Source organism: Alosa alosa, chromosome 22, assembly GCF_017589495.1.
Source record: "Alosa alosa isolate M-15738 ecotype Scorff River chromosome 22, AALO_Geno_1.1, whole genome shotgun sequence".
Taxonomy (NCBI): Eukaryota; Metazoa; Chordata; class Actinopteri; order Clupeiformes; family Clupeidae; genus Alosa; species Alosa alosa.
Window position 1 is genome coordinate 6,996,968 of NC_063210.1, and position 27,185 is coordinate 7,024,152.

Consider the following 27,185-nt stretch of genomic DNA (forward strand, 5'->3'; position numbering starts at 1 on the left):
TGTGACACTCCATGAACTGAGGATGGTTTCTCATTCCCCTCAGCTCACGCTGAAAAAGCATGCAGGGAACGGCTCTGCAGCTCGGTGGAAGTTTCCGTGTGACTTGTAGAGAGGCTTGAGATGAAGCGCAAAGTGTGTGTGATGATCAGTGATGCAGAGTAGGTCTGGTGGTGGTGGTGTGGGGTGGGGGGGTGGGGACGGAGGGATCAGAGTGTGTAGTGCGTTGGACATTGTTTTTGTGTGGTTAATAAGCTTCTTTGAAGAAGGGCAAACTGGGAGGCATGGCTTTAATTACACCCAGGGAAACCTCTCCTCCGTTGCATTTGTGATTCATCGTGGTAGCCCTCTCGTCGCCGCCATATCATTTGAAGCAGAAACACAATAATGGTTCCTTCTCTCTCGTGCTCACAGAGGTGCTGGATGTGGTGTGGGTTTTTTTTTCATGATGTGCCCATGGCTCTTGAGTTAACAATGACAAAACAACACAACAGATAGTTTGATCATGATTGTCACCTTTGAATAGGTTTAATTCCAAGGACATACCTACTCACCAAGACAGTAACAAAGAGACGTGGGAAAGGAATGACAGAAAGCATGAATAAGCCATGGAAGGACACTGTTTTACAGAAGATGTGCATTGCTTTTATTGCCACGTAAGAAAATGGATTATAGAACAATGACCATAGATATAGATTAAAAATATTCAATAAACAACAGCAAAAACAGAAAAGGTAAATAAAACCGGAACAAACAAAACAAAAGAAAAACAAAAGAAAATAACAAAAAATAAGAAGGTCAAAGGATAGACAGTTATATCAACACAATGGTATCATATTAATGGACAAAAACATTGATTTCTCTTTGCTATCCATACTTAAATTAGTTCCCAAATATACAGCTATTCTATTACTGAATCTCACAAATCATAAGTGAGTCTACCGCAGGGCTAGCAACAGTGACTTTACACTGTGTGTGTGTCAATTCATGTGCAAACATAGGAAATAGAGATTACAATTAATATTCTTATCACTTGCTCAGATGCAGTGTTAAGTCATATATATGTATATAAATACCACATATTATGTATATATAAATACCACAAACTGCATGAAAAGTCCAACATCAACTTGTGTTATAGTAGTCAAATATGTATGGTTCTCCTGTACTGTATGGCTAACATTCAGAGAGTATACGCTGATGTGTAGGGGTATGGTGGAACTGCATTGATTATACGTTTGTAACGTTATCTGCCTTGGCCTTTGAGAGAAATTAATAAATCAATAAAGATACATATTTGAAAACGCCAAGTGAAAAGAGCGTGCTTGGCAGAAAAATGAAGGAGTGTCATTTTGACATATTATGCTGCTAATGCACAATATTAAAAAATCTCCAAACTTGTCTACAGCATAATGTTCTTGTCAGATCATCTGTCATAGTTGTGTGGGTGGCAGGACTTCCTTGTTTTTTTTTTTATGAATTGACTAACTTATAGCCTACTTACAGTCCATGACATAGAATAAGCGATAACATATTCAAAAATATATTTTGGTCAACGTCATATTTACTTCAGTGTTGTATCTTTACATTCTGGACAACAAATATGCGGTCAGGCCATGTTGGTGACATATGCGAGATACAAATTAGAAAATGACTTAATAGAATTACGACTTTGTTGTGGAGAAAAAAAACAGTAGCAAATATTAATATATGCTGTAGGTAAGCCCTTATTTCACACAGATTTAATTGTCCAGCTGAGCGTTATTCCTAGCCTTCACAATATCATGCACCGTAAATAAAGTCCTTTAACCTATAGTTTGATTGCTACCAACACAGTTTTTTTTTTTAAATCCTGGACAAATTGCTGTCCAGTCAAGGACATAACAGCACTTAATTATCCTTAAGATGTATAACTGTACATTTAACTATATATCAGCAATGAAGTCTGCCAAGCTGATGACTTACGGGAGGCCATCATCTCAGTTGACTGTGGATCCTGTCTGAATGGCTGTCTGCAGTCTAAGCTGTACTGGCAGTACGGTTCTCTGTGGTCATTAGTGTTTTTGTACTACAGTTGTGTTACCTCAGACATAACCTCGTTCAATCCATCGCATTTTGATAATGCATGTTGTGATGGAAACAAAAAAAATCACCGGAGTGATCACCTATATGCGTCACAGGCAAGCAGGACTTTAAAAGCTGATGGTTTGACATGACATTTACCTGACAGAAAAGAGATGGTGATATAGACTCACTACATTCAACTTCAGAAGGACCAGAGATGCCATGAGGTATAGTTTTATCTAAACACCCACAAAATTCACTGCTGTGGGATTTGGGATGTGCTGTACGGAACCCTAAAAGGGACAGATTGTGTTTTTGCTTTCTCTGCTGTGAGTCAAATTATGATTTTTGTCTGTGGGCTTCGCCCCACTCTGAGGATCAGAACAAGGGAGTTTGATTTCGCCCCGGTGGAGATCTCTTGCCATCAGTGGACCATTTGTCCTGCTTCTCTGTGCCATGTCTTGGCGAGGGGGAGCTGAATGACTAACGAGCACCTCATCTGATCACTCATTGCTCTCTGTATTCAGTTTCAGCTGAGTGACCAAATGCCGAGATAATTCACGATACAATAACATAATCGAAACGATGGATTTAGACACATTAAATGTATTCTGCAGCCTTTCAGTATATAAAAGAATAATCAACCCATCAGAGTCTCTAACATTTGCACTCATACCACAACCCTGCATCACTGTGTTCCATGTCACTAGAAAAATGTCACCATGCCCAGGGTGAGTCCACAAGGTGCTAAACTGTTGCCCTTAACATGTTCTTTTGTAACATTTTTTTCTTTTAATTATTTTTTGTTTTAATTATTTTATTATTATGTTAGACACATTTTCTTCAATGTACAGTGCCTCAAAGTCTCATGCCTATCCATACAGAGTAACAATTCAATACAATAATAATTTGGGGTTTTGTGTTTTTAGGCCAGAGAGATTTGATACAGGCTAAAACAAAGAAAATACCAAAAGCAGATACCATAAGCCACTACTCTCAACACATGTTTAGTCAGTAAGACTTGAGACTTGAGTGAGGTTGAGCTGAACAACCCCAGTTGGAAATGAGCCCACTCTTTAACAGAGCACACGACAGAGGGAGCGAGAGCGAAAAAAGAATGAGCCTGATTCAGCTAATTAGGTCACTTGCACTTTCACTTGCACCATTTGCCTGCCTCTAGCTGAGAAGAAACTTTGATTTCTGGCGCCGCTCGAAGGCCTCTCCAGAAGTGGGGCCCACTCAAGCACCACCCATGCCTGGCACCTGGGCTGAGGTGAATGGGAGCCAGATGGGGGGGCTGGCGTAGCCAACTTCCATTTGCTTCTGAAAAAGCCTGGGCCTTAATCAGTCAACCGCTCGTTCCTTACTCGCCTTTTTTCAGCCAGAACTTCTGCACAATGTGAAATAATGGAGCTTCCATTTTCATTTTTTTTTTCCTTCTCAGCAAAAACTCTAAATCAGATCCAAATTGGAAGGCTTAATTTGATTGGCACAATGCCGTTCTAAACAAAACAATTAAACTAAACCCAGGATTAATTATTTTAATCAATGAATTCTGTGATTATGACTAAAAAAATTAACACTAACCCTTAATTATGTTTGGGAGGGTAAAATCAGAATCTCTTTGGCAATTTCCATCCAGGTGTACTCCATTTAAGTATTTCATTTTCTACTGGCGCCTCTCAGCTACATGTGGCAGCAATCTAACAAACAAACAAACAAAAAAAAACATGCCACAGTAGACAGGTATGACAAGTATAGAGTTGTGCTATGCTGTGCTAGAATTCAATCAGAGCTGAATTTGACAAAGTGACAAAATGGCAAATGGCAGTTACAGCGTTAAAATGGCACCTCCCCTGTGCTTTTTGAAGGCTGCCCGTTTTGGAATGCACCACAGACTGGGGATTGTGGTCAGTCACAGCCCTGTCAGAAGGGTGGGGGTTTCTGGGAGCACACCATGAATTCTCATCCCAGACGCATGTAATTCCACACTTCCCTCTAGTCTCAGGGCGGCACAGACAGGTCAAGCATCCCAGATATGCACATTGTTGGGTCTAGATTGGCCATCATTGAACTTAATTACGCAGTCTGTGGATTAAGCCTATTGGTGAAGATCACAGACACCGTGACCTGTGTGTGAGTGTTTTTTTTAGCTATCACAGTGAGAATTAGCATGTGGGACAGCACTGAATGCTATTCAAAACAACCACACACATTATGCAGACAGAAGTTCAACGCTTAATTGTGACTGGTCAACTTCTAGAATGTACACTTATAGACAGTCACTTGCATCTTAGCAGCCTCAAAGACAGCGTCAGAGAGGCAGCGTCATCACATTATCTCTCTCATTTGAATGAGGCTAACAGGCTAAACAGTATTAAAAGGATATCAAAACAAAACACACTACTATAACACAACTCTTCGCCAGACATTTTTCTGTGTTGTGTGCAATTCATGGACCTGCTTGATGTAAATTGAAAAATATCTGGGCATGGGAGCTGCAAGTTTTTCTGGGAAAGAAGATAATTTTCTGGCTTCACTCTCTCGCTTCGCCTCAGTGTCTCCGGAATAGCGGGTTCCTCTTTGCCTAAATGAGGTTTTTCACAACCCAGGTCGAAAATGCTAAACCGAATGAAAAATATCCTCTTGCACTGACATTAATCAGCTCTCTGTTGGGTGGGTCTAACAAAATGAATCAGAAAGAGGTCTGTCAGGGCAAGCAGTAGGAGATGGGGGGTTCGGAGAGAGAGAGAGATAGAAAGAGAGAGAGAAAACAATGAATGGCAAGGCATGTTTGTAAGCAAGCCCACAGTTTGGCCATAGATAACCATTGATTGACCAAGCTTCTGCAGTCTTGGTCTGTGATCGTCTGTTGGACAGCAACACGGTAGCTACGAGAAGACGGACAGCCCAAACGTCCAGGGAGTGGAGCCCACTGTCGAGTTGTTTTTACGCAGACCAGGGGTCACTGGCACATCCCGCGGGCCAGAAACCGGCCTCGGCTGCCGTCCACCCACCGCACTGGGCTCCCACCAGCATTTCAGTGCGTCTAGAGGCAGTGAACACCGTTTGTCCATGCAGAGATTTCAGAGAATTTGTGTCTCTGTTTAAAGGATTACACACACAGGGCATAATATGAATACATGGCCCCTTAAAACTGGTGAGAGAGGGTTGCTATTGGTTAAGTGGAGTTCCATGATTGTTCCTTACAGTCGGGCATGATGTTACAGTCCTTTGAGTCTTGCCATTTTTGCCATTGCTTTGACACGGTCCTATGAATTTTTATGTATTGCTTGTGTAAATTATTTCCATACAGTCAATGGCAATCCCACTGAATCCTCTAATAATTCCTTATCCGTGTTGATAATTCACTGACACTGTGGAATTGGATTCTAGTCAAGGTTCTCACAGACAGTTAACTCTTTATTCTCCACAACCTGGACGCCGTTGACTGACAACCATGAAAAAAACATGTTCGCCTCCCACCGCCACCCCCTCCCATCCACTGGAAGGCGCTGCTGTGCACATATATGCCCTGGACAGAGACAGACGGCCCATTGGGGAACACTGCTGTACTTCTCTGCAGAGAACCACATGGGTGCCCTCTTCTCATACGGTTACTTCCGTCTTACTGTTGGTGACGAAGTAGGGCTGGGTCGGTAGGTAGTGGTGGCTGCGGGCAGTGTGGAGCTCGTTCGGCTGGTCCACCGGATGCGACTTGCGGGGACCGTAGATCTTGCGCCGGCCCACCGTCTCTGTCCCGTCCCAGCCCTTGAGCATGCCAGGGGTGGCTATGGTGTTGGAGCTGTAGGTCAGCGTGTGCATACCTGACGCCCCGCCAGACCGCCCTCCTGACCTCATTCCCGTTCCCATGCCTCCTCCCATTCCCGAACCCATTCCTGGTCCTAATGTCCCTCCCATTGCTGCTCCGATCCCTGCACCTGCTGCCATTGCTGCTCCCATCCCGGTCCCCATTCCTGGTCCTAATGTTCCACTCATCCCTGGCCCCATCCTCTGACCCATCCCCTGACCCATCCCCTGACCCATTCCAGACCCCATTCCAGACCCCATTCCTGGTCCCAAAGTTCCTCCCATCCCAGACCCCATTCCCGGTCCATATGTTCCTCCCATCCCATGACCCATTCCTGACCCCATTCCCGGCCCTAATGTTCCTCCCATTCCAGAACCCATTCCAGAACCCATTCCAGAACCCATTCCGGAACCCATCCCTGGCCCTAACGTTCCTCCCATTCCAGATCCCATTCCTGACCCCATTCTTGGTCCTAACGTTCCTCCCATTCCTTGGCCCATCCCTGACCCCATTCCTTGTCCTCCTCCACCCAAACCTACTCCCATTCCCATTCCCATTCCAGGTCCTTGTCCTGTTCCCGGTCCTGCTCCAGATCCATGTACTTTGCTGCTCTTGGGCTTCTGTCCATTCTGCTTGGAGCAGGGGATCTCGGTGATGTACTTGGCTGTAGGTTCATGGAGCTCCATCCGCATGGGATGAAGGGGCAGGCTTCCCTTTGATGCTGTTTCGGACATATGGCGGCGTTTGTTGTAGAAGTCACCATTGGCTCTATCCGCTAGCAAAAGGAAAAGGAAAAACTATAGTGAGAAAGAGCAAGAAATAGTGTATCATACAATGACAGATCAGAACTGTATACTAGCAGAAACATATTTGAAATATACATGAAATATCACTATCCATCTCATTTCACAAGCAGGACTGACAGGGTGTCAGAACACACTGTGTTTTTTCCTCCCTCGTGTTGCGGTTAGACTGTGACTGTTGGCTGTCTGCTCTAGAATACTTCAGCTGTGTAGCCAATGGCTACTAATCTCTCATGCTCAGTGATCTGGCAGTTTACATTCCACACCGCGTTAACCAACACAGTGTGCAGACCTACTGACCCAACGTTTCCAGTGACATTTGTTTACGAAAATGTCTTTCCCTGACCTTTACTCTGTCAAGCTGCCAGGCTGCGGCGGTGTACAGGTCTGGTCACCCCGTGAGAAACAACGGGACACCCAGCTCTTGTTTACATATTTGGGAGCCACTGCCATTTTTTTTTAGTTTTTAATATCACATAACTCTGTTTGACAAACTGGTGCTTTCACCTCAAGTCACACGAGAGACGTAGTGTTTACATGTGTGTCCCCTGTCTCCCTCTCTCCTTCTCTCTCTCTCCTTCTCTCCCTCTCTCAATCTGTGTTATCGAGGCCGTTCATCTCCTCGTTTAACTGTTCATTCATCTCTGCGCAGAGAGAGGAGGGGGCCTGGCTGTCGCCGTGGCGGCTGGCCCGCGGAACGTGTCGTTTTACCAGGTGATTCATGTTCGCAGTGGAGTCATCACTCCTCCGCCTGCAGCCCCCCAGCATCCCCCTGGCGTGACTTTGATGAGGCCGTGTTTGATGGTCTGTTGCTTTTTTAGCCTGTCCTTGAAGATAAACTTTACACGCTCGCAAACTTTGCGCCACTGCATGGTGCTAAATCTTATTTATCACGGGTGGAGGGGGGGCTGACGTGAAGGTGAGGGAGTTGTGTTGGGGTGGGGTGGGGGTAGGGGGTTGTGTGTGTATAAGGGGAAGGGGGAGTGACTAAGAGGTGATGTTATGCAGACGTGTCTCCGTCAGCAAAGGATTCACTTGGCCGACAGGTGAATCAATCCCTGAGCCTAATGGCGCGTCGGCACACGCCGCGATCAAACCGGAACTCTTGCTTTTTCCGACCGACAGAATTCAAATATAAATCAGCCATGCGGCGCACCACTGAGCAAATAACTTCACACTGGGTCAAAGTCAGCCGTGTCCACAACTAATCAACTCAATCACAGCTACTTGTTAGGTCTTTTTCCCCTCTATCCAGGTCGATGACTCCAGAAATAATTGGCTGGGGATTTGGCTTCTAAGGAGTGGTATCCAAATATCTTGTGGATGGGGGGCGTTTCTACAGCACCCTTTTATTAGAGTTCCAGTTCTTCATGGTGGAAGAAAATCCAATAGTGTGACCTTAGAGATGCATTTGGGGATGGGGAAGATAAGTATTGATCGGCAGAAGTGTGGCTTATCTGCACCCGGGCTGCAGATCCTATACCTTTGGGGATCTCAGGGAAAAGGCAATTACATCAAAAGGACGCAAAATAAAACCTAAAGCAGCAAAGAACTGGAGTGGGTTTCCTCCTAGTGATCTTTTGCAGCGCCTCACAAGATGACAAGAAATTACAGTAGCATTTCTTCACTTCCTAAACTCTAAGCTGTGTGTGTGTGTGCCTGTGTGTGTGTGAAGTATGAGAACCAGTTTCTGTGTGTGATGTTTCTGTGTGTTTATGAGTGCGTCCAGTTTGCATGCGGGTGGGGGGATGGCGGGGGAGTTCTTATGCCAACATTAAAGAAAGAAACTGGTCACACTTTGCTTAAAGCCTCTATGCATAATGCATAGCATGTACTTTTAAAAAGCATTCATTATGGATTACAACCCTGGCAATGACAATTTACAACTATTCATGACTTCTGAAACAGTAAATAATGAATTACTCATTCATACAATAAACACACACTTTCTATTCAGTTTCCCCATACTTTCATTTCTGTTCCTTGATAAATAATAAATCACAATGGCCCTACATCTGTGTAATTCATTCCTGGAATATATCAGTAATAATCTAAAGTGGAATTTCCATATTAAAAAAAATATAAAACATAAATTAAATGAGTGATGATTGTTCCTTTAGTTTCCTTGTCAGTCCTTTGAGAAAGTTTTGTCTAAAATCTTGCGAAGGTGATTAAAAATGATGAGGTGTTGTTTTGAAAACACCCGCAGGTGCTGCAGCAGATTTCCTTCTTTCCCGCATGAAGTTGTCAAGAGGCATGCATATTTAATGAGGATGCGCCCGGTGCGTTAGCTGTTCAAATCCAGAGAAGGCCACGGCCAAACAAACGCTACGGCACTCAGCTGCAGATTACAGGTTTGCTAAAAAGCAAAATATGCTTTCTGTGAAGTTTAATGAAATCCAAGGTCTCTTGACTAGGCTGCCAAGTTCGTGGTGTGCTTTTTGAAAAACACAATGTATTCCTTTTTAATGACAGTAAGATGGCCAGCTACATTCAAACTAAATAAATAAAAAATAATAATTGAGAGCCTCTGAAAGTGTCAACTCACAGAAACTTCAGTTTCTAACAGCCGCCATCTCCAGACAGACAGATCCGCAATCTCCGAGTCCGTATGCTATCAGCCTCACAAAATGGGCTCGGCAAAAAGTTGTGAAGGTGCCAGACTGCTACATGCATAATGGAGTGTCGCTATCTTTAAAAACCGCATTGTCTGTCCGTCAGAATCGGAACATTAACCGGCAGTGGCTGTGATGCTGGTTTAAGCAGTAAAGAAACACATTTCTAAAAGCCGGATGGAGTAGAAGAGAAAAAGAGAGAGAGAGAGAGAGAGAAAGAGAGAAAAACTCTTCTAATGGGGGTTGGCAGATGAATAGGGTTTCTCCCGGCAAAGAGAATCGCTCCCTGCATGCGCTCACAGAGGCCACTGGCTCCACGCCTGCCTGTGCCCAAACTCCAGTCAAAGGGAGAATAATGAGTGATTATGGCGGGAGATTGCAGGAAATTGCAGGGGATTGTGTTAAGTCATTCCATCTCTGCTGACACGGTGACTGTGGCTACAGTTTCTTGGCAATAGACAAACAGATTGATGTAAAACATAAATGAGCACGTATAGCTTAACTTGTATTCCCATGAGAATCACCATAAGACCAGGAGAAGAAATCTTATTAAGAAAGACTATACATATAGAAAAAGTATGCTTATATACATATTTGTGGGTGGGTGTGTGTGCATATGTGTGTGTTTTGTAGCTACTGTAGGTGTGCAGATGTGTGTGAGTGTTCAACAGTTAGAGGTGTGCAACAAACTATGGCAGTGAATCTGGGGTGTGACTATCAAACTTGGTCTACAGAACACTGAAGCGCAAAATAACCATTTTCAGTTGTCCTGGTTCACAGCGTGCGTCGCTTTTTTGCCTCAAAAATAGAAAAATCTGGACCGGGGAGGGTGGCCGTCTAAATGCAGAGCATGTCCCACCGTGAGCCGACCCGCTACTGGACGCTTGCTGGGCCTGTTGTTGTTTACTGTTGTTTTTTATGCGTGTGCACACACGCACGCACACACACATACATGCACACACACCGCAACCGTGGAACTCGCAAAGATGCGTGGTCCTTACCGACAGCTTTAAGGGAGGCGTATTTGTTGAGCTCCTTGCCAGGCTGCTGCTGCTCATACATGGGTGCTATCTGGCTTAGCACAGGATACGGGTGCTGCTGGGGCACGCTGTTGTTGATCTGCCCGCCTTCTGGAACACACACAAAGCCAAGAGAGAAGCCGTTAGCACATCGATATACACACACACCTTTTTTTTAAGCAGGCTTTTTAACTTTGTTTTTGTGTTTGGATGTACAGTATGCATGTGATATATGTGAGAAGAATGCATTGCAGATGGGTCCTGTCACAAATTCCCAATGTTCCCCTGCAATAGCCAGGCAGGTCTCTTTCCCCCTTGAGACAGATTGCCTTTATTACAAGAAGAAATAAAAAAAATAATTTAAAAAAAAACCAAACCCAATGAAACAGTGTTGTCATGAGCGCCCGCGTCTCCTCCGCAAACTACTTGATCATTTTCAAAGTGTAAATTAACTTTGAGTGATTTGAATGGGCTTTGTGTCTCTGTGGCAGGATTTGCTGGAAAACTTCCCTCTGACACGCAGAGCCGGGTGCAAAAAACGCGATGCCTTTGTTGCGCCGAGACAGGCTTGTCTCATTTATTCACAGCTGGGGTAAATGTCACTCAGAAAAAAGCCTCCTGTTTCCTCGGTTTCGTCTTGGAAGAGGGACAGGTGCAATGCACGGCATACGCTTGCGTGTGTGTGTGTGTGTGTGTGTGTGTGTGTGTGTGTGTTTGTAGGTGTGGACATGTGTGTTTGTCTGTCAGCCTGTACAGTATAAGCATTGTGTGTGTGTGTGTGTGAGAGAGAGAGAGAGAGAGAGAGAGAAAGAAAGATATAGAGATATGAAGACATTGGAGTGATGTCAATGTGTGCAATGTGCAAGTATGAATGAGATGGTGCTATCTTATATTAGTCTGTGTGTCTGTGAGAGAGACTGTAAGAATGTACATGGATGACAGTGCCTATCTGTATCTGTGTGTGTGTGTGTGTGTGGGGGGGGTGTGTGTGTGTGTGTACAGTGCCCCTGTGGATCCCTCGACCTCGTCTCATGATGATGGCTTGTCAGCGCGGAGTGACGATGAAAGCCTCCTAACCTGTGTGGCATGGCTGCTGGCGTGCCACCGCTGTTGAGACTAATTAATTGCTCCACGCTGATGCAAAGGGGGTCACTGACACGCATTTGACTACAGAGAGAGAGAGACTGGAATCAGCCCGCTTACACACACACACACACACACACACACACACACACACACACACACACACACATTCACACCTATCAGACGTGCAGACATCTGCTTGGCTGGGGTGTATTCAGACATACATAAACTAGGCTGCACAATTTCAAAGAACACCTGAGACTTTAATAGCAGTTTATGCGACCAGTCATTTAATTTTAGCTTTAGCTTCAGTATCTTCCAAATGTCATTACACAAGGACTTAGCAGAAGGCTTCCTTTGAACCAGGCAATGTCAGATAAAGACTATTCAGTGACATGGCAGTCTATAGTTACAGGCACTAGCAGTCTGCCTTATCCTCAGAGGCCACTGGCCTTTAAATAGACTGAAGGTGATTGAATTGTGCTCAGACATTCATCATACTGTCCTGGTGGCTGGTGTGTGCTGTGAACTGACAAGGGGAAATGATGGAAATCTTTCCGATCCGAAACCGGTACGGCTGAATGCAGAACGGACCTCACCAGGAGAGACTAGGCTTTGGTGGACGCATGTCGTGGCCTACTAGTTAGGGGTGCGGGCTTGTAACCGAAGGGTTGCCGGTTCGATCCCCGACCCAGTAGGGAAAATGTGGGCGGGGGAAGTGGTTGAGCACTGCTCTCCCATGCTCATATCCGCGGCTGAAGTGCCCTTGAGCAAAGCACCTAACCCCTCACTGCTCCCCGAGCGCCGCTGTAGCAAGGTGTAGTTAGTGTGTACTGTAAATCCAAATTGCGTCATAATTTGGAACACAGTGTACTTCACTTCACTGTGTGCTCTGTGTGTTCACTAATTCACGGATGGGATAAAGGCAGAGACCAAATCCTTGTATACGCAAGTATACTTGGCCTATAAACCTGATTTACATTTACATTTACATGTCCTTGGATCAAACCCTTTTGTCCTGTTTGCGTGCATGCTGTTCACTTTGCACACCATCCTACTCGCTTCAGAAAAAAAATCCCAAAAATGTAGCATGCAAGTGGGCGGGAGCTCACGGCTTGCCTCTACTCATCAGGGTATTTTCGTGTTTGTTTTTGTTTTGTTCGAGTCGCTGACTCATCGCCGGTGGGGAAAAAAAAAACCTCCTCCCAGAGTGTTCAGTTGGAAAAGGTCTTAAGACGCTCTAGTGACAGCGCGCTTATCGCTTTCCTCCATCGCCGCCATGCTCCGGTTTCGGTGTTTGTTTCACAGGCAGAGCAATGCACGCCACAAAGCCTTCGAGTACCGCGCGGGCGGTCTCCTACGTGAGCGAGCGAATGAGTGCAGATCGAGATCGATGAGCTCCAATTCCAGCCTTCCTGCACGCACTGATGAAAGACAACACCACCTCAGCTCCTCATTTCAACAGACTGTTCAGTTTGATCTCCACTTTGGAAGTGTATGCCACCTTTCCCTTAGTTTCAAACACAGCCTCCAGATATGCCTTGCTTTGCCATGTTTTTTTTACATTAGCTGCAGTAGGTCAACTGTTCACTAGTCCAGTACAAGAATTTAGTTGAACATATGACTTGGTGATCAGTGACATAATTGGTTCCCTTTGGATAGATCACATCCTCAAGATTGTTACATGAATGTTATAACATTGTTATAATAGTGTATAACACTGAACCCATTTGGAAATATTCACATCTATACTCTAGAATAGAATATAATAGAATATATAGAATAGAACAGTGAGAACTTTAAAAAAACTTAGATAACTTTGAGAATGTAAGAGAAACATTTTCACTCTGGTCATGCTTTTTTATATAACTCCCAGTTTTGATTTGACCTTGACACAAATGCTCACAGTGTTTGTGTGTGTGTGTGTGTGTGTGTGTGTGTGTGTGTGTGTGTGTGTGTTTAAGTGTGTGTGTTTGTGTGCGTGAATGGCAGACTATTTTTGCAGAATACTGAGGCGTAAGGGTCAAGGTGCCTGGTCCCCGTGTCTGCCCCCACTGTCTAGCCTCCTGCACCCAGTAGCACCTCAGCTCAGCCCCCACGCCTCCACGCTGGGGTCACCTTTCACAGCTCACCACACCCCCAGCCTCCTCTAATTATGAAATCCCCGCAGCTTGGCCTCCGGCTCATCAAAGAGCCCCCTGCATCACTGGCCCGGCCCTCCCTCGGTCAACTCACGCCGGCAGAGCACCGTGGAAGCGCTCAAATGGACAGAGGACACGGCGGCAACCGTGCAGTCGGGTGGGTGGGAGCTGGAGAAGGGGGCAAAAATAGTAACGCATTCTCCGGGAAAGGGACGCCGACGCTAGCCAATCAACCGAGGCAGACACAGGAGGGAGCACCTCCATGGCTGCTTCACACGAGATGGATCGCTGAGAGCACTGCCTGCAGGCATGGCTGACAACAGGAAGCTTTGTGACTTCCCAGAACTAGACGAAGAAAAAGAAAAACCTTGAAAAAGAAAAAGAAATCTAAAACATCAAAAACAAGTTGGTGGGAATGGTGGGGTGTGCCAGAGGAAGAAGAAAGTAGAGAAGAAACAAACAATGACAGACGAACATAGACAACAATCACCGCTGAAGACTGTGGACATTTGGCACATGGACGTTCAGAGGACATTCTAAAGAGGGCCTCTCCCCTCCTCTCCCCTGGCCCTCGGAACACTTGCGAGAGCGCGAGACTGCGCGCTGCAAACACGGTTGTCCTCATTATCCACGCCATATGCTCATCAGTTCATTGTCTCTCATTAGCCGTCGCCCGAGCAGCTCTCTTCTCGGGAGCCACCAGAGAGAGTGAGACCCAGAGACTCAGAGAGGGGGGTCCCACAACAATATTCCAGTGAGAGTGAGACTCAGAGAGGGGGGTCCCACAACAATATTCCAGTGAGAGTGAGACTCAGAGAGGGGGGTCCCACAACAATATTCCAGTGAGAGTGAGACTCAGAGAGGGGAGGGGGTCCCACTACAATATTCCAGTGAGAGTGAGACCCAGAGAGGGGGTCCCACAACAATATTCCCATTTAACCCTTAAAGGTGTAGGTTTTTGAACATTCTAAGTTCCGCAACAATTGAAGGTTCTAAAATTCTATGTTGAATTCAATGAACCCAGATATTCTTTAGAATGTTCATTTCTCAACATTCCCGTCACACCGGTGTGACGGTACTCCTTTAAGGGTTAAACCGAATGCCTCCACACACTTGCAAGCGCAAAAAAAAAGGGGGACGATATATTAAAAGGCTTGAGACATGAAGATTTCGTAGCATCTCATTTAAGTCTAATTGTTCCGTGGCACCGGAGCCTCCATACAGACAAATATGTTTTCTGAGTCTCAGACGTATCCCATAATATGCACCAGTGGGGGGTACAACCGGAGTTCTACAGGTCGTCTAACAATAGTGGAACCTCTTTTTTGTTTGCCTGATGTGTCTTCGTGTAAATTGCACAAAGAGGTTCATCTGCGGTTGGCAGGGGATGTGCGAGGAGAGAGAGGGAGACACCCGCACACCAGTCTCGGCTGAACAGCTGCTTAATTCCCGGGTGAATGAGTGGGGACATTAATCTTTATCTCAAATCCCACGGCCAAACATCAGCCTGTTTGGCCGTCAAATGGCTGCAGCCCGAGTGAAGAGCTGAAGGGGGATTGATAAAAACCTGCCCATCAGTCTTCAGAAGAAAAGAAAGCCAATGAGATCAAGGCAAGCCACTATCTGTAAGTGAATCAAAGTCCATTTTCTATTGCCTTGTGTAAAGTGCTTCATTTGATAATTGCCTGATATTGGGCAGCTACTGGCTGTTGGTTATATAGACCTTTCAGAAAATCCAGTCTAGAGCATTGATCCCAAAGCCAACAATGAAGTAGCCTCGTCCAGCATTGTTTTAAGGGTGTTTTCATCACTACTGAATTGAATTAATGACTTTCGTCTGTCCATTTCCCAGGTCCATTTAGCAGTGAGTGCCCTTGTTTCGCTGGATGAAAGTGAGTGTTCTCCAGCTCTGCTAAGAGTAATGGTCGAGTCATGATAGCACCAGCTGGCCCCAGGATTTGTGTCAGCGGTCTTCGTTCCCTGAGCCTGCCTTCCTTAGGTTGTCTGAAGGTGTATGTCATGCAACAGGTGTGTGTATGGGTGTCAGAGGGGCGATGGGTGTGTGTGTGTGGAAGGGGGTTGTGGGGAACCCAGTTGGAGACGAGCCGCTGCTCATATCCACTCAGCGGGCTTCGCATCACTCTGCTGACAACCTCATCATTCAGTGGGACGAATGAATATACGTGCCTCAGTAAACACTGGAATGGACCACAAAGCGGGCCATCCATCACGCCGGACGGACCGAGAGTCCAGCTGCACCCGCGCAACTCCCACTCCTGTGTCAGTAGGTACAAGCAAAGTGGCTGCCTGTGGTTTTGTCTCAGGGCGTCGACCCGCCCATCAAGCTCGAGCCACGAAGATGACTCAGGGAGCAATCGCTAAACGACACAGGCCGCAGGAAGAAGGGATTCACCCCTCTTCTGTTTCCCCCAAGTTGCTCGCGGAACCGACCTAGAACACAATGTTTTATTAGGTGAGTAATGCGAGTTCTTATATAAGACCCTCTTTAGACATCCAAGGCTGCTTCTCCTGTGAAGCACAAACTCAAGTTCAGGACCGAGGAGCAGTAAGGAGCTACAAACGAGCAGAAAGCCTCATTCAAAATGTACATGAAATATTCCTTGTTGGGGAAGTCACCCTGAAATTTCAGTATCTAGTGCTTCCAAAAAAATGTGGTGTTTCAATCGGATTTACAACAAAACATGACTTGCTATTTCATCAGCATGTCATTTGAGCAAAACATTACACAAATTTAATTGCCTTGGATTTAAGACTTTAATCATTTCCAACCAAAGAGAGAGGAAAACAGTCAAAATCAGATTGTTTATTTTCCCCTGTAATTGTTCAGGAATGGAATAGAGAAATTTCGGTGGATTACCAGAGTACAATTACCCTGGAATGGGCTCATTGGGGCAGATTATTGCTATGTCTGACAGCAGAGGAGCCACAGCGCCAGGACTCCGAATCACTCGGAATGAAGGAGGCTGCACAGTTGAGTGAAGTCACTGTTGGCCCTGTCACAAACAAAAGAATTATGTGTCAACAACTTAACACGATCCGCACCATTGCAGTAAGTCACTCCAGCGCGCACCAAGCACCCTTTTTTTGGCGAAAGGAGAAGGGGGAGAGGGGGGGGGGCTGATTTGGGAGTGGGGAGGAGATGGAGGGTGAAGCTCTCTTTTTCTCCACGAGCGCTTTACAAAGCCGTCGTCGTGCTTATCGGCGACATCCATCACGCGTACCGTGACAGAACAATGACGGACGGGGGCCTGGCGAGGAGTCTTCTTCATCCCCGCGTTCCTGCGTCGTGCCAAAACGGCAGGCAAGGCTTGAGCAACGGCAACAAAACAACAGGCAGACAAAAACAAGATTGCAGCCTCCTCTCAATTTCAATAAACACATTAATAAATAAGTAAGTCGCATAGAGATTATATGAGGAAGGCTTATCAACGTTCATACATACAAACACACTAACAAAAAAAGAACATGCATCTGCTCATTCCATTTGCCTGTCAATCAAACACAGTCCCATCTATCTGTCTGCTATCTGTTACCCATTCTTGGTTTTGCGATAATTTCCCCTGTGCCACAAAATTGCTCCAATTTTGTCTTTTTTCCCCCCTCCCTTTCCCCCCTTCTTGTTTCTCACCAAGCAATTTCTTGTCATCCCTTGCTCCTATTTGTCCAGTTTGGGCAGCTGCCGGTGCGGATCATGGGGTTAGATAAAGCAAGGTTAGCCCAAAGCACACAGACGGCCGCGCGGGCCAACACAAAGCCATGAGATACCTCTCTGTGGCACATTAAAAATGCATGAATGTATTTGGGCAGCGGCACACCCCAGAGGACGGGGGGCTATGAGAAGGGCACGCGGGCGCACCGGTGATTTCCACTTGAAATAGGCTGGAGAGGGAGGGGGGCATGGGGGGCATTGCCCACCCCTCTCCTCCGACTCACTTAGCTCTCTGTCTCACTGTCTCAGCTTCTTACTCTGGCTCTTTATGTTGGGAAAGAAAGGATTGTTATATACAGTCACTATAACCCTTCCCAGCCCCAACAGACACACACACACACACACACACACACACACACACACACACACACACACACACACACACACACACACACATTCTCTCACACAAACAGCCTCAAACAGCCTCAAAGCACAACCACTTTTATCACCACTATCATCAGTACCATTGAAAAGACACACACACACACACACACACACACACACACACACACACACACACTGTCAAAGGTCATTCTGTCCTCTCTCTATTCCTTTGTTTTTTCTTCACCTGTGTATTCTCTCAAGGCTTGTTTGTTTCAGCCTCAATGCAGTAGCACTGTAGAGTATGTGACCTCACTCATGTGCCCACACTGGACATAGCAAAGCTGCAGAAAACAGTAACTGTCATGGATGTGGTTTATTATCAACTTTCTGAAGAAGAGATTTTTTAACACACAATTTGTACTGTAAGAGTGACACAAGCATGGCAGTAAACCACTGAGAAGCTGACTTCTTCACTTCGGTAACATCTCTGACAAACGCCCCCACAGTCAACACTACGACAGGACTTGCTACACACAGTACCTGTGCTCAAGCACCAGGGAGGAGTGCAGAAGAGAGGAGAGAGAGAGATAAAGAGAGAGAATACTGTTGCAATAGACCTCAAATATTTCCATGAAATCCCTGCGAATTTAATCCTGAAGGACATTCATTTGTTTTGACACAAATGCACCCCTATGGATGAGTTTTGTGGCTCCTACAGTAGGTCAATAAGAGCAAAAGACAATCCTCTGATCATTAAGACTCAAAAAGCTTCTTAAGATATGGTGGTGGCCACCTCTTTTTATATATGAACTTTAAAACCTGCAATCCACCAGCACTTAAGATATGTTGTGTTGCTGCAGCTCATCAAATATATAAATGACAAAAAAATAGAAGACAGAAAGGAGTTCTGCAAATTGCTCAGAGGGAGGGTGCCATTCAATAGGAAAATGTTGTGAAACACCGCAAAGTGCTTTTTTGTAGAAACCATAGCCACCACAGTCAGCATATTGAATCCTCGACGTCAAAGCGTAGGCTTTGGGAAATAGATTTCCATTTCACAATTGAATGAAAAGAGAGAGCTCTGCATACCGGCTAAAATGGGTGGCAAAAATAATTGCCGGATCTATTGATATTCCGTGAGTTGTTTCAAAAATAAAAAGGAACTGGTGATTACAACGTCTAATTACATCAGACTGGTAGGTGGATTTCCCGGCCCTCTCTCCGTGTTTACTCAAAACATGTTTATGGCACACGTGAAACTCCTACAGACCACTATAATGATATGGATGACATTTGTGGACTACAGTACAAGGCTGCGATCTCTTTTTTTTAGGCGGCTGTGAGGTCTGAGAGTTTATGCAGTGTCTTAGCAACCGTAACTCTGAGTAACGGCACTCCGAAGCGAAGGACGCCCTTCTGCTTAGCTGAAAATGCTGATGCCAAGTAAGGCCTGAGTCTCAACAGGAGGAGAGGAGCTGCATGGGGAGGGAGAGAAGGAAGGGAGAGAGGGAGAGAAGGAGGGAGAGGGAGAGAAGGAGGGAGAGAGGAAAAGGACAGAGAGAGAGAGAGAGTGAGGGAAGAAAAGGAGGAAATCCCATATGGAACTTCTTATCCCCTTAAGCAAAAGTGCCTATAGGGGGGGGAGCCTTAGAGCTGGGCAGCTCTCTCTCTTCTCTCTTCTCTCTCTCTCTCTCTCTTTCTCTCTCTCTCCTCGCTCATCAAGCCCAACGGCGGTGGGATGAACCAACAGAAGGCATGCTGAGATGCCGTCAATGCAGGAGAGAGAGACAGAGAGAGAAAGAGAGAGAGAGAGAGAGGGAGAGAGAGAGATAGATGAAGAGGGAGAGAGAGAAAGAGAGAGATATATGAAATGGAAGGAGAGAAAGACTAAGAGAGTGCAGGATGCAAGGAAATTATGCTCTAATATCAGTGCAATCACAGCTTTCAGTGGCCATGCTGTTTTGGAGGTGGGAAGACCATTTTCCAGATGTAATCACAAAAATATGCCTGCCTTCTGGGTTGGTGTGTGAGAACATCAATTGTGAATGCCATTGTGTGTTTAAAGATACAGGTCTGTTTGTGAGTGCCATTGTGTGTTTAAAGATACAGGTCTGTTTGTGATGCTGATACATGACAGATTTCTTTCAAGCGTCCACATTAGCATATGGAAATCAAGACCAATGAATCAAGTCCAAAATGCTCCAACTCATAGTTACTCATGGAAGAGTAACCTCACCACACACATAACCTTCTGAGCGTGCACACACCACACACACACACACACACACACACACACATTTACTGAAGCATTTAGAATGGTTAATTATGAAATCCATCCCTGTTAACACCTGTTATGCAATTAATGCCAATCACTGCCTCCAGAGAAAATTTCCCATCGCGGCAAAACCCAATTTACGTGGCAAGTCTCCCACCACAACTCATTATCATTTGCGACCCCATGCCCTCTCCCTGCTGCTCAAAATTAGTTTCAAGTGTGAACAGGAAAGCTCACACAAAACAAACACACAAACTTGTCAAGTCCTCATGCGAGACACTCATTCCCTTATCATGCAGGAGGGGTTCTCGGTGTTTGCGTATGTGTATCGCTCTTTGCGGCTTCGGGTTTGTTTGGCTACCTGACGCCGTCGTTAATATTAATGTCATGTAAATGTTTGAGTTGTTCTGTGCCCTCGGGCTTGGACGTCTTTTTTTTTCAAGCCCCTACAGTGTTGGGATGGATCTGTTCAGTTACAGTTACATGTCAAGGGGGATTCTGTATGTTCATATGAACCTAGAAGAAGCCATTATTGACTGCATTGGAGAAAAAAAAACTTTCAATCAATCACTATCCGCTGAGAAATGTAATTGTGGAATCAGATGGATCGATGAGAGGTGAAGTGTCCATCAGGAAATTCACTTGGGGGAGAATTAATATTCCTGCGGACCCTTTCCTTCAACATGATTATGTTCATCCTTCACTAATAATTACGGGAAATTTTGTTGTCCACATGTAGCAAGGAGGCAAGAAGCCAGGAGACGGGAATCATTTGCAATCGCTGTTGTGCCAAATGATAAACGGTCCGAGGCGCTAAAGTGTGTGTCTGGAAATACATTAATCTGTCATTTCCTTCATTGCAGAGGGCTACACGCCATGAATTATGCAGCCGCTTCCAGCGAGAGGAGTGTTGATCTGAGAATTGGGCTATTTGTGTCCACGGTGATGACTATGCCCATAACCAGACAGCAGGGGAAACGGATTGGGGGGGGGGGGTTGAGGGACAATAAGGAGGATGCAGGCAATAGCACTGATTAAAATCAATACATACATAAACAAAGTCAATAAGCAAGCTGGGTGGAAGGGGGGTTGTGAAATCAAATGCATGACTCAAATAGCAGCACACACAAGACATATTCCCCCTGCTGGTTTGGCGCCCATATCAAAGAGATCTCTTGTTTTTAAAACCGACCGCTCTCGCTCACCCCCGTCCCCCATCGCTTTCATTTGGCCGGCAATTTCGCCCACACCCAAAAATTTCATGTGGATGTGTGGTCGATGCGGCCTCTCCCTGGCGTATTGTCGCTGTTGATTCATAATGAGTGGCAGGCATACAAAGCACTCCGCAGAAATTAGCACATTTGTATTTGACATTAAACAAGCACAGAGTTATCACCGTAGGGTGTCTCTTCGATTTTCATAGGCAACAGAAATATATTTTTTCGGAGAGAGAGAGAGAGAGAGAGAGTGAGAGAGAGAGTGAGAGTGTGAGGGGGGTGGCGGGTGGCAGGGAGGAGGGAGCTGAAGAAAACTTTCTGAGATCCTTCCCCCTGGCAGCCTGACAAGCTGAGGGATCAATACGTTTTTTGGACAGGCACTCACTAGACACCCCCACCAACCCCCCTCCCCAGCTCAGGAATAGGCACCCCCTACACCACGTACACACACACACACACACACACCTCCTTACACACAAACCTCCACACACACACACACACACACACACACACACACACACCTCCTTACACACAAACCTCTACACACACACACACACACACAAACCTCCACACACACACACACACACACACACACACACACACACACCTCCTCCCGATCTCTGACAGAAAGGACACTTCCTGAGGGCTTCAGCTTGTGCCTTGCTCTCACCAGAGGGCCTCCAGACAGACAAAAGCCGCTCCAATAAATCAAGATGCTTCCTGTTCAGGAAATCCACCAGCCCCACTAAAAAGGACTCCATGCACCGCACATTTTTCATGTTAAGTATTTTATCATTTTCTCCAGGGGAAATTTTGAAGACTTGTGCATGTTTTGCCTCTGAACGGTCCTAAGGGACAAGAGCTCTGTTTTCTACCTTCCTTATCACGGCCGTATTTTCCACAGTGATTCTGAATCTGGAATCTACAGACTGTATGTACGATTCTGATGGGTGCACTTATATGTTTTTTTCCTTGATGCAATAACTTTATTATACAGTATAAAATTCAGCCATGTTTTTTATGTCAATTTTCACGTCTATCAGATAGCTTTTAATGTCTTGCAAAGTGACAGCCATCCTTATGTAATTTAAACAAAATTCATGAGGCAAGGCAGCAGGACCAATGCTCACTGTCCAGGAGGATTTTCAGACTGAACATTTGCATACTGCATATGCATCAACCAACACTGTACCAGTCTCTGGACAACAGGGAAAAACAACAACTGTCATACCCCCTCCACACACACACCCCACACACACACCCACACACACACACACCCACACACACACACACACACACACACCCACACACACCCCTCCCATCACTGAGAATTTCACACAGGCCAGCAGAACAGATCACACAGATAGAGCTGCCAACCCATTGGAGCCTGTTGCATCAAAAGGTTGAGTGGGTGGGCAACACAAATTAGTTTCTCACTGTCTAGACTTTTGGCAGTGTTTTTGTTCAGTCAAAGACATGGCTGGGGTCATGACTCATAGGTAAATACATAAATACAAGTGCTTTTGTTGTGCTGATTGTTGTGATCGTTTTTTTTTTTTCAAACCTGCACAGCAGCCGAATGTGACTGTTTAATCTCGACCTGCTTTCGCGATGTCTCTCTCGTTTCGGCGAGATCTCTCGGGCGATTGCGGGGTTGTGTGTGTCGAAAATAGCCCTGGAGCTGGCAAGCGAGGCGGCAGGCCGCTCGGTGCCCACTAGCCTGTGACGCACTTCACATGGCCACAATGTCCCTTTATCCAAGATGGCCGCCGCCCAGGAGGCAGAGCTGCGCCAAGCTGTCCCTCTGGGCGCGAAAGGCAGAGCCAGTTCCTCCTCGATGTCCCCCCCAACCTGGGAGCAGGGTGGCCATGCTAGCCCCGTGGGGGGTGGGGGGGTGGTCTTTATCAGCACACCATGACAACCAGTGAGCCAACCAAAGAGCCTGTCTGCCTGCTTGAAGGGGCATGAGCCATGGCCCAATAGTCAGGATGGGACTCCTGCCTGGGGAAAGTGGGGGTTGCACAACACAAGCTTGGAGCGCACAGATCTATACAGTAGCTCCATGTGTAGACGAGAGTGTGTGTGGATGTGTGTGTTTCTGTGTGACAGAAAGAGAGAGTGAGAGAGGAGAAGGAGAGAAGGAAAGGAAGAGAGGGAGGGAGGAGAAAGGGAGGGAGAGAGAGCAAATGCATGGGAGCGAGCAAACTACAAAGGGAGAGGGAGCAAGGCTCAATAAATTAACTTATAATGCTATCATCGAGGAGTACGAGTATAACAGGGGATTTTCTTTCTTTCTTAAAAAGGAAAAATATTGAAAATAAAACTCTTGAAGATGTGAGGGATTAAGAGGGATTTCTAAGAATCAGGATTTTCATACAAAGCTTAATGGACCCCTAATCCCTCTTTCACTTGTCTCCCCCATTGCTGGAATTTGACTTTTATTTGATTGCATGGAGGTCAAGTCCTCCCGTGGAGTTAACAGTGTTGTTCAAGTCAAGCATTTCTGTCAACAAACCTGAATCACACAGTATGGCAGAATTTTCTTTCAAGTTCTTAAACTTACTTGTACAAACAGGGAAGCAATTTCCGGGGAGAATAAGCTTATATGCAAAAGGACACGGAGTTGCTGGAGGGGTTAGTGTAACTCTACTGAGTTTACTCTGCAACAAAGTATTCCAATTTTAGTTTACGAAAGCGGAAAACAATGTTGAGATCATTTAAACTGAGTTCTGATGTCTGTCAGAAACAGACAGGAACAGTAAAACAACGAAGCGCCAGCCTCGCAGAACCGCAGCAACAGCTAGCCTGAGATCCTGAGAGTGAATCAATGTGAGAAGTGAAATGTCATTTTGTAGAGGCCTCTCTGAAGAGGTTCTCACAAGAACAGAGGCAGCCCATACACTGCCTAAACTAAGAAATGGAACAATAAAATAAAGAACCAGCTTGAAGTAAATCAATGGGTGACTCAGAAATCAAAGATTTAGTCTGAGAATTCGAAGTAAATGGCAGATCTGTGAAGAAATTTAATAGGTGTACTTATGTAGCCATCTCTGGGCACTGCTCCTGTTCATCAGCAAGGCAATACAAAATAAAAACACAAAAACCTACAGCTTGAGACAGACTTAGTGTACAATTTAGGCATCCATCATAAAGTCAGAGTACTGAAGTAAGTGGCAGGTACCAACACAAAAACATAACAAAATGTTGAAATAACGTTGCTAAATAAAAAAAAAAATCAGAGCACAGACTGAAGTAAAAAGCAGGTCTGTATGGAAATTGTGGTGCTTGCAGAGCCAGATTCAGAAATGCAGACACTCCTCACATTTCTGGTGTGAATGCAACTTCAAGAAGATCTGTGTATAATAACATAGGAATCAATCAGCTAGTCCAGTGCCTGTTACTCTGATCAATCAGTCTACTCTGGTCAAGACAGACACTGCTTATGATCATCAACAAGGAAATGTATATATCAGTATATCACCAGTCAGAGTTTGGAAGTACATGGCAAATCTGATAGAAATTCATTTCAATTGAAATTCTAAAGGTGCTTGCAGACCCATTTCAGAGGTCTGATGTCAGATGTACAGCTATTGCTGTTACCAAGGAAATACAACAACTTAAACAGAGAACCTTCATCTTCAAAGAGATCAGTGACATCCTGTAGGAATCATTCAGCAGACCTGGGCAGACCTTCGTGGAATTTGAAGTTGTGCATGCAAAGGCATTTCTGATCAGAATCCAGCTCAGGGCAGAGAGGAAATGGCTTGTATATAGGGAAAACTAACCTAAGTCAACAGGAACAGTCACAGCTGGCCATTTGTAAAACACTGCTTCTTTAAGAGGACCTGATTTATGTGAAAAATTACACTGCTCAGACAGACAGACACACACACACACACGCACACACGCACACGCGCACACGCACACGCACACGCACGCACACACACACACACACTCTGTCGGCAACGGTGTTCACCGGCATAATAACCTGTCAGAAACGAGATTTGATTCCTTGCCTGTAAATTAAGTGATTAATATTCTAGTGGAAGACAGGAGGGGAAAGGAGAGTCTTGGATAAGAAATGAGGAGACATTTCTCTACAACAGGTCCTCCTGGTCTTATTACAAAAGACTATCAGACATAATGGAGGTGACACACTGTCTTAGTTGTGGAATACCACATAATCGGGGGGGGGAAGAGAGACTCCAACAAGGCAGCCGCCCTGATCAAGTCGTTACTGTAGCTTTGCAGGTACTTGAGAATGCAAGGAAAAGATGTTTTGTGACATTTCCGAACAGAGATGGCACTGCCATAAAGCCCTGTCAATTCCAGGGAAGCTGCGAGGCCACACTGGTGTTCTAAACAAGCGCTAATGGATTTCTTGGGCTTCTGTGGGGAACCACATTAAGGCAATTAGCCCTGGCAATGATAGTGGCCTGGAGTAGACGCCGCTGACGGAGAGACAGACGTGCCGAGTGGCGAGACGGGCGCGTTTGAAACAGGATGTGACACACACACGCCGTGTAATGATAGTCAAGGTCACGCCGCTGAGGTGGAGGGGGACAGTAGGCCCGCCAATGTTCATTTGTCACGTCAAAAGAACGGGGGGGTGGGGGCTGGAGTGGGAGGTGTGTGTGTGTGTGTGTGTGTGTGTGCATGGGGTGATGATAGGGACAAAGTGGAAACAGAGAAGTTCAGATAAACAGAAGACAATGGCAAACTTTATCTAGGTATTACTGTCACCCCAATCTGGGTGGCCTGGAAAAACACACGCACGCGCACACATTGCGCCCTGGTTACGCCATTTTGTGGCGGCAATCTCTCTTCTCTTCCTGCTCCCCATATCCCTCCGGCGTGACTAGATTCTATAGTCATGAATGTGCACTTAATTCAAAGTAATGAGACACATTTGATGCTATCATTCCACACAATGAGGCCTGATACTCCGATCTATTTTCTGCACGCCTCACATGTCGCTGAATCGGGTTTAGCAGACACAAGGGAGATACTCATGCCAAGGTTTTTCTGTCTCCCCATACCCCCCCTCCCCTCCCCTCCGTCAGTGCTTCTCTGGGATACAGGCAATTAGTTATTAAGACCTTCCATGCTTCAAATCACCAGATATGTTAAGAAAGATTATAACCTCAAGGAAGGTAATTACTTTAGTGAGGCTAAGTTTTGAATACAGATAGGCCGGCTCATAACGCTCCAGGAGCTCACAGTGGATCTAGGTAATTAAACAGGCAGAGAGACAGAGATGGAGCGTTATCGCCCATGTGCCTTCCCTCGTGGACAAACGCGAGAGAGACCAACGCGTTCGGTGTGGGAAATAACACTCGTGTATTTATAAATGCATAAATAGGGTCCTTTAATTGGTAATGTCAAACTCTGAAGCTGCATTGGTTGCAACAGCAGTTGAGTGTTATTTTCATTGACAGGTGACAGATAATTGAGCACAAGAAAGTTTACCATTGCTGAATATGATAACAAACTAGTTTGTGCTACTTTGATACCAAATAATCTCTTATAAGGACAGGTTATGCCTACCTGTTGCATCTGATGGCTTTGACACCTTTTTCTGATGCTGACAACACAATCCATATATCAAATTATTATATATCATATGAATATATGAATTCCCTTTCAGAAGCAGGCTATTTATCCAGTGGCCAAAAGAACAAGACCGAAAGCATGTCTTACAATGCTGCTGCCTGAGCTAGCCTACCATTTCTGCCAGCAACAAGCCCCCTGCCACCAAAAAAAAAAAATGGCCTGTCACATATAGCTATTACTGCCCCGAAAAACTTAAGACATGACAGGAAAGCTAACAGCCTCTAAGGAAGGATAATCCCCTTAGTACAATGTTCTCTCTTTCTGATGGTACACACCGAGCCCTGCTCAGTCCCTTTCAGGCCTTATGCTCAATCCTGCGCTGTTTTACATACAATCATATTCAACACCAAATCTATGAGGCTCTATCTTCGTGGTATATTTAGACATGCAAGGCTGCTGTTGTTGTTGAGCTCTCTCTCTCTCTCTCTCTCTCTCTTCCATCTTTCTCCCCCCCTCTCTCTCTCCCTCTCTCTCTTCCATCTCTCTCTCTTTC

General features: G+C 45.5%; 1 protein-coding gene across 2 annotated transcripts in view; it reads right to left on the reverse strand.

The window, feature by feature from the left end:
- Nucleotides 1-619: 619 nt before the first annotated feature.
- Nucleotides 620-27,185, reverse strand: part of shisa9a (shisa family member 9a) — a 32,955-nt gene continuing 6,389 nt past the window's right edge. The window contains exons 3-4 of one of the 2 annotated variants that reach the window (XM_048233450.1): nt 10,292-10,417; nt 620-6,647 (exon numbers count right to left, since the gene is read on the reverse strand). In XM_048233450.1, coding sequence (XP_048089407.1) covers nt 5,671-6,647; nt 10,292-10,417 — 1,103 coding nt within the window. In that variant the 3' untranslated portion in view covers nt 620-5,670. Of the gene's footprint in view, nt 6,648-10,291; nt 10,421-27,185 lie in introns of both variants that reach the window. The other variant, XM_048233449.1, reaches the window with a different exon arrangement.